The sequence below is a fragment of the Xiphophorus maculatus genome, chromosome 8 (genome assembly GCF_002775205.1).
Source record: "Xiphophorus maculatus strain JP 163 A chromosome 8, X_maculatus-5.0-male, whole genome shotgun sequence".
NCBI lineage: Eukaryota > Metazoa > Chordata > Actinopteri > Cyprinodontiformes > Poeciliidae > Xiphophorus > Xiphophorus maculatus.
In genome coordinates this window covers 20,195,275-20,211,968 of record NC_036450.1, presented here as the reverse complement: position 1 = coordinate 20,211,968, position 16,694 = coordinate 20,195,275, and the positions used below count along the sequence as shown (strand labels likewise).

General features: G+C 36.6%; 1 protein-coding gene across 2 annotated transcripts in view; it reads right to left on the bottom strand.

Annotated features, from left to right (window-relative positions):
* LOC102228704 (fibrinogen C domain-containing protein 1-like) overlaps window positions 1–16,694 on the bottom strand; it is a 154,074-nt gene that overhangs the window by 95,661 nt on the left and 41,719 nt on the right. The window contains exons 2-3 of one of the 2 annotated variants that reach the window (XM_023338582.1): window positions 13,019–13,102; window positions 5,180–5,659 (exon numbers count right to left, since the gene is read on the bottom strand). In XM_023338582.1, coding sequence (XP_023194350.1) covers window positions 5,180–5,659; window positions 13,019–13,102 — 564 coding nt within the window. The remainder of the gene's footprint in view (window positions 1–5,179; window positions 5,660–13,018; window positions 13,103–16,694) is intronic. The other variant, XM_023338583.1, reaches the window with a different exon arrangement.

Sequence of the window (16,694 nt, the reverse complement as noted above, 5' to 3'; positions counted from 1 at the left end):
CATATTTCATACTGGGAAACAAAGAAAGGAAATGCCTGATTGCAATTGTAAATAAAAAGGCAAAACAAGAACAAATTGAAATAAATTTGACAATACAATAAAAAAAATCAATCTAAAATATAAACTGAGCAAATAACAGTGGTGGGAATATTAAGATGTGTAGTTCCTGTCATATTATTTTGTAATGGATTGCACTATAATTTCAATAGATGTTACTGTATATATGTGCACTTCCACTAAGTCTTGATATTTTTTTTTTCTTTTGGACAAGAGCTGCTGAATCTTTGAAGTCACCATTCATGTTTACAAATTTGAGCTTTCCTCTTACCTACTTTTTATTTTTCTTACTGAGCTTTTGAAGTTGTTTGTATCATATCCTTGGCCGAGACCTTGCAACAAGCACAATTTTACTTCCGCAAGCGCACAGAGGACTTGTGCCTGGAAGAATGAGTGTCTTGAGGCAATATGGTTTTCTCACATACCAGCAGCTTGCCCCCAGATCCTTAGCAGGGGTTGCAAGTGCCACTTGTTTAAAACATTAATAATCCTCAGGCACATTATTCAGTTTAAACTGTGACCTGTAGTTCAAGGAAATCAGTAAGTCATGCTCCTCCTTGCAGCTTTTGCCTTTGCGAAGTGATTTTGCAGTCAGACTGTGCATCGCTGCACATCATGAAAGAATGAGAAGTTGGTTCTCGGCGAGTTTAGACCTCAGTTTCCTCCTCTTTTTAAAAAAAATTCAGTACTGTTTGGACACAGGACATGATTGTTTATTGACAGAGCTATCAAAAAAGAAGACTTACCTTAGAAAACTAATTGGTACTTTGATGGATACCAAAACTGCTGTCACAATATTTCCTGTTTTGGCTTGTATGTTGGTGTCAAAAATGCATTTAACATTTTTGGAACAAATCCCATCATGACTTTCAAGTATGCATTTTGATGCTTCCCAATTTTGTAGAGTGTGTGTATGTACTGGAATGAAGGATGTACGATTCAGTGCTAGGCACCATTAGGAGGGTTATTTTTGATGTTAAGCGGTTTTTGTGTTAACTTCGGCAACCTGAGAGGAAAAATCTTTATCGGTGCATACAGAGTGCTGCACAATATATAGACTGAGATTGAGGAACATTATTATTTGGTCACCATTGCAGCAAAAATTGAGAAGCAAAGAACTGAGATTAGAACACAGATAACTTTTCTGGGTCACATTTATGCCCATTTGCTTAGTAAAATAAAGAACAAAATGAAATAAATTTGACAATACAATTAGAAATAAACAATAAGAAAAAAATAACCTAAAATATAAACTGAGCAAATAATAGTGGTGGGAATATTACGATTTGTAGTTCCTGTTATATTGTTTTGTAATGGATTGTACTATAATTTCAATAGATGTTCCTTTATACATGTACACTTCCACTAAGTCTTCATATTTGTTTTTTACCTTTGGACCAGAGCTGCTGAATTTTTGAAGTCACCCATTCATGTTTGCAAATTTGAGTGAATAAATGGATAATGTTACTCTATTAACCTGTGTTTAGCTCAATAGCTTAATTTGCGAGTTTACGGTATCATTACTGCAGTTTCATATGTTACATGAGTCCTAACAATAGTGAACCAGAAATTCAATTGGGTATTTTTTTACTCTTCACAAAAAATTTTACTGAATTTGTAAAATGAATGACAATGACTATAAATATTTGTAGAAATACTTTACTAAAAAATGTAAACTGCTGGCTATGGCTATTTGAAATTAATAAAAATATTTATGAGCTAATATTATAAGTTAGTCTGACCACATCTAGTAACTAACAATGACTTTGCTGCCAGGTTTTAAAACGTAATTGGATTAGCAATGATACATGTTTGTACCAGACTTAAATGGACCTTATGAGTTTATAAATAACCATATTTAAAGAAAAATGTAGGGATTTATTTATTCGCTATTTGAAGAGGTTTAGGTAATCTCTCTTACAATCTATTGTTTAACAAGGTTTTCAATGGATGCAAATGTCATTAGAGTTCAATTCAGAATAATCAACAAAGAGTTTCTGTCTAGCAGAACAGACACATACCACCTTAAGTGCTGCATTCACAGTCAAGGCTGTTATTTCTTTGTCTGTATTTAACACAATATCACACACTTGGGTGACGAACTTGACACACCTCAATTAAAACAATGAACAGATTGAACTTTGATTTTATCATAACTTATTTAAAAAATAAGTTCAAACAGTCTTTACCAATAAAAGCTCAAGTATTTATGGATTGAAATTTTATAATTAAAATTTGGTAGGTTAAGGTGTAAAGCAGAAATGGAGTATTAAAAAAAAGTAAACATAAAACAAAAGGAAGAGGTATTTTACATGTTTCAGTCAATTAGCACTGTTATGGTTTAACTTTATGAAGTAAACAAAATTACCAACTGGTCTTAAAAAAACATGGATGCCCTTGTATATCACTCTATGATCCAAGCCTCAGCTGGAATAGTTTTTTATCATCAGAGTGATTTATCCATTCGCAAATATGCCAGAACACTTCTCTTGCTATGAAAGATGAATATGTCTGTTTTTAAATAATAAAAGCACATTTCCCCCAAACCTACTGCAATCAGATTCTCCTACACTTCACCTCAGGGGGATGTGGACAGGCTTATCCCTATAAGGCAGGGTGAAGTTTTTTTTGTTGTTTTTTTTCTGTAAGAAAGAGGGCTGCAGTGCACAGCACATTCAGCAGTGTGCCATCCTATAAATCAGAACTCTTGGCCACAGGTATCCCATAGATCACACAGTCACACCATGGTGTCAAGCTGAAACAGCGGATGTGCGCACCACATGCCTTGCTTCCACAGAGCAAATCAATCACCTGCAGTGTCTATGCTGCTGCTGGTACCACCTCAACACACCCTGCCCACTGCCCCGTGCAACCTACACCATTCCGCAAATTAAAAGTAGCTCAGTGCTTTTACAGCTCAGTCTGCTAACACTTGTTTGCCAACAAACCAACCTTTAAGCTTTTCTACATGAACTGATTAAAAAGCGCTGGAATTCTGGCATTAAGAAACAACTGCCAAATGAATTCAATTGCTTCAGATGCATGGCTGGCAGCAAGGTGCCACCTACACCATTCTATCTATTAATGATAGAGCGCTGACATGACAGGATTAAATGAGCATGTAGCATGAAAAATCACCACAGACATTCAGGATATGTGTCATCAATAAATCAGTCTGGACAGTGCAAAACTAAAGGGGCTTTAATTATGGCTACATCCATCTCGGTAAGCATTATGTTATCTTATTGAATTAATGTGCGAGTTTTCTTCAAACATGATGGACATTTCTTCCCCAGTGATTCCCCCTTCGAATGCAAGGCCGGGAGAGTTACATTAGGAGGAACATGAGCCCGGAGAAACATAAGCTCTATTTGTGCTTTAATTTCGTTGCAGCTGGGCAATCACGGTGTAAAATGAAACGGACACGCTCGAGTTGGCATTGACTCAGGGAACGATCATGTTTTGAGTTTGCAGAAAGGAGGAAGGAAGGCAAATAAACCCACAGAAAATGCTCCAGAGCAATAGGCTGTCACACATCTTAAGGTGGGCTCTCAATCAATAGGCATCAATAAGCATTTACATCCCGCACCTCAGAACTCCTCTGTATATTACTTAAAGAATTGAACTGAGCTGTGAGTGGTTAGTGCTAACTTGTGTTTTTTAAATTATTTTGTTATTTTTTTTATCAGCAGTCACCACAAAAGACGAGGGCAGCAAAAAAAGAAACAAAAACAGCTCTCACATAGTTTATTTCTAAAAATTAAACACATATTTTTCTCAAATAACGATCTATGAAGTGTTGGTCCGTGACTTAACCTTAAAAACAAAATTTAAGTATCCGTGAAGTAAATAGCACTATTTTTCTGCAGTGTGTGGGAAGATAAAGCAAAAATAAATATGGATTGAAGGACTTAACATTATCCGTCCAATCTCTCATATCCTTGCAGGGTCATTGGGGGAGCTGGTGCCCATCTTTAAAAATTATGTATCTTTATGTTTTTAAATCTAAAGTTTAATCAGTAATACTTTTAGAACAAATTTATGTCAGATCATGATTTCTTGGTTAATATCAAGTTGTCATAATGAAGACATTTTGAATAATGTCAGCTTTGTATTAAAAGTGTCATGATTTACTTAATGACACTTTATGACAACAGTCATAAATATTCATGAAAACTTGCTCATGTTCATGAATATTATGTCATGTGTAATGTCATGTTTATGACGGTGTCATAACAGTCTTATTCACAACCCATCAAATAAAGCGTTACCCGGAAAACTACGCTGGTGAAAGCTGACATTCGGTCTAAGATTAAACTAGTCTCCAGTTTTTTATGTTTTTACTGCTATATGTTATCTAGCTCAATAGATATTCTTCTGTTCAAAAAGCTTTTGGTTTTCTTCAGAGCTTAGTTTGTCCAATACCTCTTCAAAAAGGGTTAAGAAAACTGTTAAAAGCATCCTTTGTCAAATGCATTGTTTGCTTTTCTTGTGTTTATGTCTCAAATGATTCAAATTAAATGCTGACGTAATTAATGTTAAACTGCTGGCTATGAAGTAATTCCAGATAAATTGCTGCTTTAACAGTTGCTTTTCAGTTTTATTGTCTGGTTCAACTGAGTTTAAAAAATAAAATATTTTCTTTGTTTTGGGATATTACTACATAGTACATGCACAAAGTAATATTTTGATGTATTTGCATTTATTGCATGTTTTTGATTTGTGTGGGTATAGCAAAGACGTTCCCAAGTCATTTTTCCAAGTTCCAGACAAGTCTCAAATTTTTGATAGGCAAGACCACGCCAACTTAAGTCTTTCATCCTAATTCACAGTCATTCACACTCAGTCTTTACTGAGTGAAATTACAATTTTCTCATTAAATCAATGAGTGTTGATAGCCCATAATATACCAACTAAACTATTTAATAATCAAGCGCATAATTTCCCAGAAAACCATGAGCAGCAGTGAATCACTCCACAGAGTGGCAATCTATAGCTCACAAACCAGCTAAACAAGGTACAAGTTTTAGGCCAGAAGTCTAAAAAGTGTCTCAACTCTTTAGTGCATGGATCTAAGTCGAATCTAAAGAGTGTTTCCTTCTCTGATGTATAGGTGCCCTACCTGTATGAGGCGTCCTTGTTCTGTCTGTAGAGTATTCAGGTCCTGACCAAGACTGCTCTGCCCCCGGCGCAGAGACTCATAGTCCATTTTCAGCTGTCCTGCATGGGCTGACAGCTTGGCCACCTCCTCGGCCAGACTGACCAGCAGGGCCCTGTCCTGACCTTTGACCGACTTCAGGTCAGAGTCGTGGTCAGTCAGCGAGTGGAGCAGTGAGGTCTGCACACCCTCCAGCCGCATGAAGTTGCTGTTATAGTCGGGACAGTTGGGGTCAATGAAGATGTTGATACGAGAGCCGTCGCCCCTCTCCACGGTGACCAGGGCGTTTGCTTCATCCTGATTGGTGGAAATGTGGGGTAGGCCGTCAGACATGGGCGGGGCCTGGTAGTGGTTCATGAAAAGGATGGTGCCAGTTACGGTGACGGCCAACAGAACGGCCACGAAGAGCAGGATGGTGCAGAGCAGGTAGCTGCAGCTCATCCTCTGGAAGAAGGAGAGAGAAGAAAAGAATGTGTTAGGACAACACAAAAATATTACATCATGAGAAAAGCCTATTTTTAAAAAAAAAAAAAAAAGAGAGATGACTTTCATTAACCACTGCAAAGATGTTCTCTCAGAATAATCAAATTCCAAACCTCTATAAAATGAGTTTCATAAAACTAAAAAATTTTACATTTGTCTGGTGAAATAATGTTGAGTCCTTCAACTACGGCTTTTGTTGTAGTCTCAACAAGAGTTTAACATCTCTAAAAAAAGAAGCTTTTCAGACATGTTTTTTGTCTAGATGCATCACATGCCATCAAATTTGCTCTTATGAAGTGCAAATGGAAAATCGATGATGGTTTAAGACATGGGAAAAACTGCTCTAGTAAGCATCCATGTTTTCAGATGTGAGACAAAATGCCAAAGCTGACAATTTTCTGTTTCTGTCGCATAAAAGCCACAACCCTCAATGATTTATTTATTTTTTTCAATGAACCAACCAACATGGACCTCAACTATACTGAAACTTATGGTAAGTTCAGGTAGTAGATAATTGAGAAGAGGAAGATAATTTTTATTTTTTACAAATGCACACATACAATTGCGAAAAATACATAAAAAACTCTGAACACTTTTGCAGGTTACTATAAAACGGAAACCGTTTATTAAGGCCTATGTGAAAGTGAGACTCAGGAAGGTTGTAGCTGAACAATCAAATGGCAGAATCCTTGTCTGAGAAAAGCCAAACTGTAAACAAAGCCGGCATTAAGTAAATTATAGGGAGCAGAATAAAGTCACAGTTAAATTTTTCACCCACATCAGGAGAAATAGGAACAGATAGCAGACTAGCACAAGAGCCCATTATGCATGATAAACAATGCACAACTCCCCTACATCTTCCTCATAATGAAGTAGGAATTGGTCTTTTTACCGTTTCTTTTTCCACACCAGAGGATGTCCCATATGAAAATATGTGGGCTGATGCATGCAAGCATGTTTGTTTTCTGTTTTTACGAGAGCATGAGAGCAACTACATTAATATGGATATTGGCTGCAGAAGCACACTGAACCCCGGCTAATAGCGGGCTAACGGTCTGCTTTATGAAAGAGCTTTATGATTCCTTTAAAGTTAAGAGAATCAATTATTCTCACCAGAGGAAGTTCCTGCTAAACTTTGTTTACACACAGTCTATGAGCATGGACCATAAAAAGATGTAAATATCCATGACATGTGGGGGTGTTTTCCTAACAACTCAAGTCCATTTTAAAGCTCTCCTTACCATGTAGCCTATATGTTGCACCAAAAGGGGGTCATGTGGCCTGAATAAGCATAATACTCCATCAGTAGGCATAGGGATTTATTCAATACCCACACTGGTTGTAAAAGATTAGGTTTGGAGAAAGTTAGTCATCTGTGATACCCTTCTGAGTGTAATTTATTAAAATGTCAACTCATAAAACGCATAAAAAAATAATTAGGACTATTTTACATAAGTATCTTAACAAGATATTTTAATATTTATTTTATCACAGTACAACAGGCCAGAATCAAATGGAAGAATTAAAGATGAGAAAGTCTTTTCGACATTTGAGTAAAAAACATTTTCTGATCAATTATGACCTGAAAAAAGCGTCTAGTAAAGAAAGAGCAAGTAGCAGGATTAGTGGAGGGCATGCAATCTGGAAGGGGGAGGGAAACAACATTTAGAGAAAGCTGCTTTCAGACATTCAGAAAAATTAAATATTTAGAAAAATCTGTTAAATTATATGACCCTTCACGAAACTCAACAGCAGAAACCAGCTGAATTCTTGAATTCCCTGTTTCCAGTTCTCACAAAAAAATAAAAATGAACAAGGTGATTGCATTTCAGAAAATACATTTTTTAAGACGACTGTTAAAACAGCTATGGTGGCACACATGACTTGAGACGGAGACTTGAATAAAAAAACAACTACATTAAAGCCCAAAGGAGTATACACTAGATCGTGCTTTAGACTAGTTTTACAGCCAGTGGCACAGGTAAGATTTCATTGCCAAAGAGAAGAAACTAAATATGAGAACACTATGAAAAAAAGGAAAAACAAAACTGTACAGTTGAAAGGATGAGAGCAAATGAAAGAATATGGATTCTAGCCCACCTTGCAAAATAAACAAAGAGCTGCAGAGAAGCAGATTAAATGACCCAAACATACCTTTTCCACAAAAGTCTAAATCCATTAAGACAAAAGTTACAAGATACCATGGTGGAGACAAAAAGTATATATATATATATATTTTTTTTAGATCTTTCCCATTTAATAACCATAAAAGCTCAAATTAGTGTAGGGAAAATACATTCTTTACTCTTCATGTAGCAATACTTCCTTTGGGTTTACCAAAACTTTACCAAAGCATTACAGTCAAACCAACAGTCATCGGTTATGGTAGTGAATACAGACGCAGCAGCTTGGGGATCTTTGGTTGTGGGCACCTTGGTGTGTTTTTATGGTTGTTTTGTCTTTTCCTGGCACATCTATGCCACGGCAAACCCATCTACACTGGATTGGATAGGCATTAGATCTGAGGCAAAAACATAAGTTACAAGTGGCTTTTCACAGACTCACAATATTCCACTGTAGATAGCTACACCACCATTTACCAATGAACCAGATGCTTGTGAATTGCTACAAACTTTTATTTTTCCTGGAACTTGCTAAGAAGCATTTATCTAAATATTGGTGGATATGTATTTATATAATTTCAGCCTGTATACACAGCTTTGGATCTGAATAAGAAAAAATAAATAAAAATCCAATAAACTTGTGTACCTAAATTTTGTTTAAAATATCACAGATTGGTGGAAAAATATTTTCAGCCTGGATGTAGAACATTTGAAACATCTCATTAAAAGTTTAAATATACTAGGATATTCATGCTCAGGTCATGTACATTTCTAACCAGAATGGTAAATCATATTTAATCTTTTTGAAAGTTAGAGAAGCTAGTTTTGTTACTCTTGACAAATGATATTCAATACATGCAAATAAAACAAACCCTGCACTGCATCGATGCACCAGGGTTGCCCACTCAATTTAAATGTCTGGTGCTTTATGTACAAGCACAATCAGAACATGCACTCCCTGCCAAACACTTGTATCAGAACCAGTCAGCAGATACACACACTGAACAAAAATAAAAAAACAGAGAAATAAGCCAACGCTTTTTCAAACACCAACAAATTATCATACAGTGGGAATTAGTTGAACATGGCATCCTTTGGTTTCCAGATCTCACTTTACATCTGAACTGCGACATCATTAAGAAATGTCAGCATGCATTTTAAACCCGCAGCAGCTCCGAGATTTTAAATATTTGTACGTGTATCAGCATAGCCATGGTATATATTATGCGCATAATGGGAACACTCTGCAGAACGACAGCACTATGACATTAAAACAGTTTCCCAAAGCTCTATTGCCAGCAGGCCAAGACATTAGTGGAACCCATCACTGAATATTCATTACCAGTATACTGACTGTTAACATGAAAAAAGATAAACGTCTTAGGTGTCCTAGCAGTAAGAGGCTTGCAATGCTGACGTCTTCATTTTTAGAATATTGAATCATGAGAGCTACTGCTCAACAATGCCTTATTATACAGCATTTTTCCCCCACAGTGAATCTAATTTATCACTGAGAGCACCACTGCAATTTTGTTATGTTCAGGAAACATAATGTGAAATAAAAAATCTTACGGCTTAAGCCTTAATTTAGAATTTGTGGTGAGCTTGGTAGGTAGTTCATCTGACCCCCACATTGTGGAAGTGGCTCCAAAATATACCCTTTTAATTGAAATATTTTCTGCCAGAAATCCTTCTTACACTTCCAGCAAGATGTGAATCTAAGACTTTACCTTTGACCTTTGAAGTCGATGAAATGGCACCGTTCTTGTATCAGCTCCAAGTTTACTCCATCTCCTTTTCAGTTGAGTTGCCACTTTTTTGTCCTCCTTGTTTCACCTTTTTTTCATGTCAGTTCCAGTTTAGTTTATCACCCTGCATTTTCAGTGCTTTTGCTTTCTGTTAAAACAGCCTTATTTTTACACTATGCAGCTATTCTCTGTTATCTCCTCCTCTTTTTTATTTCATCTTCTGTGCTACACTGCATCTTGGTTCACACGCTGTACCACACACTTCTAATTACCCCAAACAGTGCACCCATGTCTTCAAACCCAATGTTTTGTTGACCCAGCCATTCACCCAATACTGAATCTCTGACTCTAACTTCCTCTCACATTCTCTCTTTGCAGAGAAACCCTGCTTGAAAATACTTTGGTTATTTTATGAGGTATTTACCGAGCTGGATTATGTCAGGGTGCTGCAATGTTGCTGGAGGTCACACATCAGTAAAATATAATTAAAACGCATAATAGGAAGCTTTCAAATATGACTTCAGGGATGACTTTTATGGGTGAAAAATCTTTGAAAAGAAACTAAACTCATTAATTATTCATTCCTAAGAAATTTACATGATATCCAAAATTGTAACAAATGAAATGGTTGGAAACTGGTCTGAGCTTAAAGGTGTCATGATGCAGCAGTTTGAAGCGATTGACTACTCCATTGAGTATTTTTTGCGAGGCAGATTGACATGAAGTTAAACAACAAAGTGGAAAAAGCACAAGAAGGACACACTTTTTCTGCTGCCTTATCAGTTTGATGGCCAATGAAAAATAACATGCACCTGCAGGAGGCTTCATGTCCCCACAGAATACATGGTGTCTAAACTCGTCTTCAGAGCTGCTCAGTAATGACAGAGACTGTGATGCCGGAAAGCTCTTAACAGATTTTTCTTTCTTACTTTTTAAAAATGTTTCTTGCTGCATTAGGCCAGTCTGTACTTAGTAGTTGACTTTCAGATTTCCTCTGGTCTCAGAGGGATTTGTGGGTATAGCAGGGGAATTCTGATGGACAGTTTTTGAAAAAGGAGAATCAGAGAGAATTAATCTCTATGGAAATGACTAGTCCCATCACACATGAGAACTGGCAGACCTTTGTTAGATAAAAGACTTTAAAATGGCACAAAATAAGCTTTCAACATTTTGTTTTTTCTAATGTACCTTAAAGAAGGATTGACAATTTTTTTTCATGTTTTAGCCACAAAGTGAATAATTTTTTTAATCTGGATTTTATGTTATTTTGGTATAATTGTAAACTGAAAGGAATGTGATACATGCTGTCTAAATTATCTCTGTCTCGTCATTGTGCATTTGTCCTTTAAACTTCAATGGCATAGGAAGACATCATTTGATAGAAAAATAACACCACCATCTCCCTACTGAAGATTTGACAATGTGACAAAGATTATTTGACAACAATATATATCAGATTGCTGGCTTTGGTTTATTTGGCATTTCAAAAATTGCAGTATCACTGTTCTTATACGCGTGTATTTCACACATGCCCACCAGTAATACAGAAACAATACAACTCTGACTCAACTACAGTAGGAATGACTCAGTAATAACTCAGGCTAAGTCATCCACATACTTCACTCACCTCTGCATGAAGAATGCTCAAAACGTTAAGTGAAACTGGCAGCATGAATTGTTTTTGTGACTAATACAGCTACTAATTTAGTTTACATTCAGTCAGCATATCCTAACACACACACACACACACATATACATATATATATATATATATATATATATATATATATATATATATATATATATAAACATATAAACTTAGAGAAAGTTGGTGATATGATAAAGTAGTAACACATCCAATCCTGTCTCAACTAAATAATCCTTACTTTTTTCAGCAGTGACAACTGGTCACATTTAAGCAGACTGTGAATTGCGTTAAATAAGATTGGCTATACAATGATATAATTGGAAAAACTGGGAAAAGGTTCTAGGTGTGAAAACTTTGGCAAGACACTAAATTTTGCTCAAATACACAAAACCAAAAAACAAACTACTCAGAAAAATATGCAGATTTTCTTCAAACTGTGCAGGAAGTTAAACATATTCAAACATTAAACTCGTAAAAGAGAGCTTTTCCTCCAGTTTTCATGCGCCTGCATTTTAAGTTACTCTTTTACATTTGCATTCAACACACATTTGTCACCAAATCTCTCATATAATCAAATCCCTTTTTCTTCCTCCCATCACATCACCGAGTTCAGGAAATCTGCAGGGCCTTATCCATCTAATGCCTGTATGTATTTGAGTACTCAACCTGAGGTCACGTCACCGCCGCTGCTCACTGACAAAATGTAAAGTGTAATATGAAATAATCCTTCACACTGCCGGCATGCAGCCAGGAAGCGGATTGTGATGAGAACCAATTGTCAGTGATAGCTAATCTTCCCTACACCTGAGCCAGTCACATTTCATTGAGTGCCTCCTTTTTTACTGAAAGGAAAGGGGAGGAATATGTACCAACAATAAAAAAAGAATACATGGAACAATGAAGGGATTCATTCCACATCATGATGCATTTTATCAGTTTGAATACAAACATTTATACAACATTGCAGGGTTGAGTACAAGTTTACTTGATGTTTCTTTTTCTATGTTAATCTTTCCCTTTTAAGATATATCAAACATTTTCTCATTAAAGCTACTCAAACGATATGCTTTTTTAAAAAAAAAATCACATTTGGTTTTCTCTGAGATCTGAGTTATGTTTTGTGAAGTCAAAAACACTCACTAAAAGCCACTTATCAAAGGCAAGAATGGCATAATACCTAGAGCCTTTAAAGGTAGTTTTATAATCAATCAAGACACTGAACTGGACAAAAGGGTGTGTGTGCCAATTGCGTCGTCCTCACCCTTGCAGGTCATTCACCTTTTGTATGTCACCGCGGATCAAGCACAACACCATTTATTCAAAATGGCTGATTTAAAAGTTATTCTTGCAGAGCAGGTTCATCTGAACCAGCAATGATAAAAATCCCTCTATGAGGGTTCATTTTTGGAGAATACTGCACCAATATATGCATCCAGTATAAATGTTCAATTATAACTCAGCCGAAATGGAAGATTTGAACAATTGTAAGGGTATACATAGTTAAATGTTAAATTGTAACTTTAATAACAAATTGTTGTTATCAATCGATAGCCATAATTAACTTAAATTAATAATCTAATCCATTTTTTTTTCTGATTGCTGGTATGGACTAAGTTTTCAAGCATAGTCTGCAATTTTTTAACAAAGCGCTATTTCAGAAACTTGATTGATCATGCCACAGTTAAAGAGAGCAATTCAAATGCATGATTCTACGCCCAAACTGTGTGCAATATTTATGTCCATAATAACTGTATGTAGCCTTCCAACCAGAACTATGTGCAACGTGGAGACTGGGCCTTACCTTGGCCGGAGTCTCCCTGGCGGTTTCTGAGTCTGACCAGCGATGTTTGAGTTGAGAGGAGCTGGGCACACATTCACAGAACGTCTGCATGAAACAAACAGACAGGGCCACCAGTGTTGGCGTTTGTTCAAGTTACATGTGCAGTCAGGCATGCATGCACATGCACACAAACATGCAAGCGTGCATGCACACACCCACACACAGATACTGAGAGGGACATATGCGTGCCTGTGCAAATACCCACACTGGGCCGCTGGTTTTGGATCAGCATTGAAATAGCTGAGAAATGAAAGTGTTGCATGTGTTATGTGAACCAAGCAATCACATCTAATCTAAAATTGTTGTTCGGCGATAAAAGCTGCTCGGTCTGATAAAATCCAGTCGCCTACACATGAATATGTGCAGACAGTAAGACCCAACAGGCATTCTCATCATGCATGACTGAATTCAATTGTTCATGAAAGAGGTTTCAAAAATGCCTCGTCTATAAAATTAAAGGACTTTAAATTGTTGGGGAAGTGTTAGTGTGCAAGCAATTGTTCACGCATGCAGCTGAACGTGGGCGTTAGTTTGCAATATCTAAATATTTCACTCTTCAGTATTCGAGCTTGTTTGTGCTTTCTGCGTGCATTTGTCTGGAAGTCATTTTAGCTGCGCTACAGATAAAAGCAGAGTAATTATGAAAGCAGCATCTTTCTGACAGAGCCATGGGAGCACGCTGCTCCATGACCTTAAACACTACTGCTCCCACGACCGAATTGCTCAATTAGCCTGCGACAACAACACCGACACTGAAGAGTATACACACACACACAAGTTGACAAATTCAGTGCATTTAAAAATAAAAGGAATGTTTGCACTGAAATTTGTTCTTTAGCTTGGTACAATAAACTTGTATATATGTTAATATTTTACATAATATTAATCTAGACCCCTTGAACTTTCTTTGGTATTTTATTATATTAAAAGCAGACATTTCAGTGTCTGCTTTTAGTGGCAGTTGACTGAATTCAGGTGTTATTTTATCCATCTCAGTGTAAATACAACCATTCTTTCAACATCTTTAAAGTTTGTCAGGGAATATTAGTAAAAGAAATGATCAGAAAATTATTAGTATTAACTCTGGAGGAGCTACAAAGATTGACAACTCAGGTAGGAGGAGCTATTGACAACTGCTGTTATACACTACTTGCCATTCTAGGGAGAACCATCAAGAAAAAATGAATTATGAAAAAAAAAGCCATTAAAAATTTTAATTTCTGTTTTAAATTTTCCATGACATGTAAGTGGAACAGCAAGCATATTGAAGATGATAAAATCGTCAGACGAAATCAAAATATGTGCGGCAGAAAAAAAAAACTGCATATCACTCTAAACACATCATATAAATTGTAAAAGAGGAAGAGGCAGCATCAAGCTGTGAGTATGCTTTTTGGTCTTCAACAAAGAATAACATTGGCTTGGGCGCTAACTTCAAGTAAAATTGGAAAACCATATCTCCCTTTCTGTGTCCATCTATCACATAAAAACTGCAATAGAACACAAAAGGATCGGTGATTGTAACATGCAAAAACGTAAGCAATATGAATACAATGGCAAAGAATTGTATGTACATTAGATGACGGTGTGAGCAAATATGTCACCAAGAACAGAATAAGCAACCAGAGTAGATACGTTTTTCTGCCTTGAAAGCTGGGCATGTTCCATTTGAAGAGGATAAAAGCTATCCATGATGGTAGTAGTTAGTTACGGTCTGCATAACAGTCTAGGTTGGAGGAAACAAATGAAATGATCCGCTATGAAATATGACAGGCATCATTGCTCCAGCCAATACAGTGTGCTAATGACAAGTCAAAGCATTTCAAGCATGCTGTTATCAGGAACTCCTTTTCATTTTGGCCAAAAACAAAAAGAGAAGCAGATTGTCTAAATAACAAACACTACTATGTAACATCCTTTCTCCCCCTCTTTAGAATCACATGTGGTGAAGGTTGATAAAACTGTGCAAACTACTAGACTACATCAAATCACATTGTGAGGAGCCTTCCTGATGCCTCATGTTCTCATTGAGCATGAGTGGGTTTTCTCCAGGTACTCTGATCCAGTACAACAGAAATGTTAAATTAGTAGCAGATCCTACACTGACAGTATGCACAAGCATGAATGGACATGGTCGTTAGTCTTGTGTTTCTCTGTGCTGGCTTGATAATGGATTGGCAACCTGTGGAGGGTATGTAGCACGCCTCTCATCCTGACCCTCATGAGCAGAACAAAGCAGAAATACAGAACAAATCAATGAGAGAAAAAGCTTGGTACTTTCAGTCTGGTCATCTCCTCAGCAGGTATCTGTTCTGTTACATCAATGCTGCCATTCAACTAACAAGGCAGAATTTTTCTTGGTGGGATGTCTCTTGTTATTATTACTTTGTAGGCAAATAGAACGAAGATCACAGAAAAATGCATGGTAGTGGTTATTGTAAGGTTCCATCGGCAGTGAATTTCTTTACAGCGCACCTGAATAAGCAACTCTTAACTCACGTAGTTAAGGTCCAAAACATTTTCCACTAAGATAAAACTCTCTTCTGAGGTCACGTAATGAATAAGGATCAAGTAGTGCATTGGTCTTCCCATTATGTACTTTATACTTTTAAGATAAATGAATAAGCCATCAAAGTTGTTATAAAGGGCTTTACAAAAGTTTTTACACTACTTGAATTTTCCCCATTTTGTTAGGCACAACCACAAAAGTTATTTGTTATTCTAAATAGGATTTGATCAAATAAGGCAACATATGGGCTGCACAGTGACACAGCAATGTTGCCATGCATCAAGAAGGTTCAAATCCCATCTAATCCCTATGCATGAATAGATTATCCTTGGGTACACAAAAACCGTGACTGTTACATTAATCTGTCTTGCTGAATTGCCCTAAGGTAAGAGTGCATGCTTGTGTAATTCTATGTTGCTCAAAGGTAGACTGGCAATCTCTCCAGCTTCATTGTTGCATCTCTGTTTCAGACTGTTGGTCCAGGTAAACGTCAACCACATTCATTTCTTCTCGAAACATCTACTAATTCTGTACGCTACACGTGGCCTAATGGATGACTAACAAGGAGATAGTTGTTGAAAGAAAACCATAAGCAGTCTGATTTGAAATCTGCCACAAACTATATAAGGAACGCTGCAAAAGTGGAGGACCGTGCTCTGGTCAGGTGAGACCAAAACTGAACAATTTGGCCTACAAGGAAAGTTTTCTATATAGCAGAAATCAAACTGCACATCACCCTGAACACACCAGAGAAAGTGGTGGCAGTATTATGTTGTAGAGTTACTTTTATTCGGACAGGGCACGAGTAAAAGATGAAACGGTCAGACTTAATGGAAAGATCCATCAAATTAATAGATGGAAAAAAAAAATCCATTACAGGCTCTGTGCATGATGGAATGGCCAAGTTGAAGTCCAGACCTTAATCCAATGAAGAAAGATTTAAAAGTATTGATTCATGGGGGTTCAATAAACACATGAACCACACTATTCATATTCTTATTTACAGATAAAAAAAATTATGATTTTTCTTTGACTTCACAATAATTGACTTTTTATTTTGGTCTATTGAAAAAAATGTGAAATCCATTCAAGTATATAGCAATGTAACTAAATGTGGAAAACGAAAAA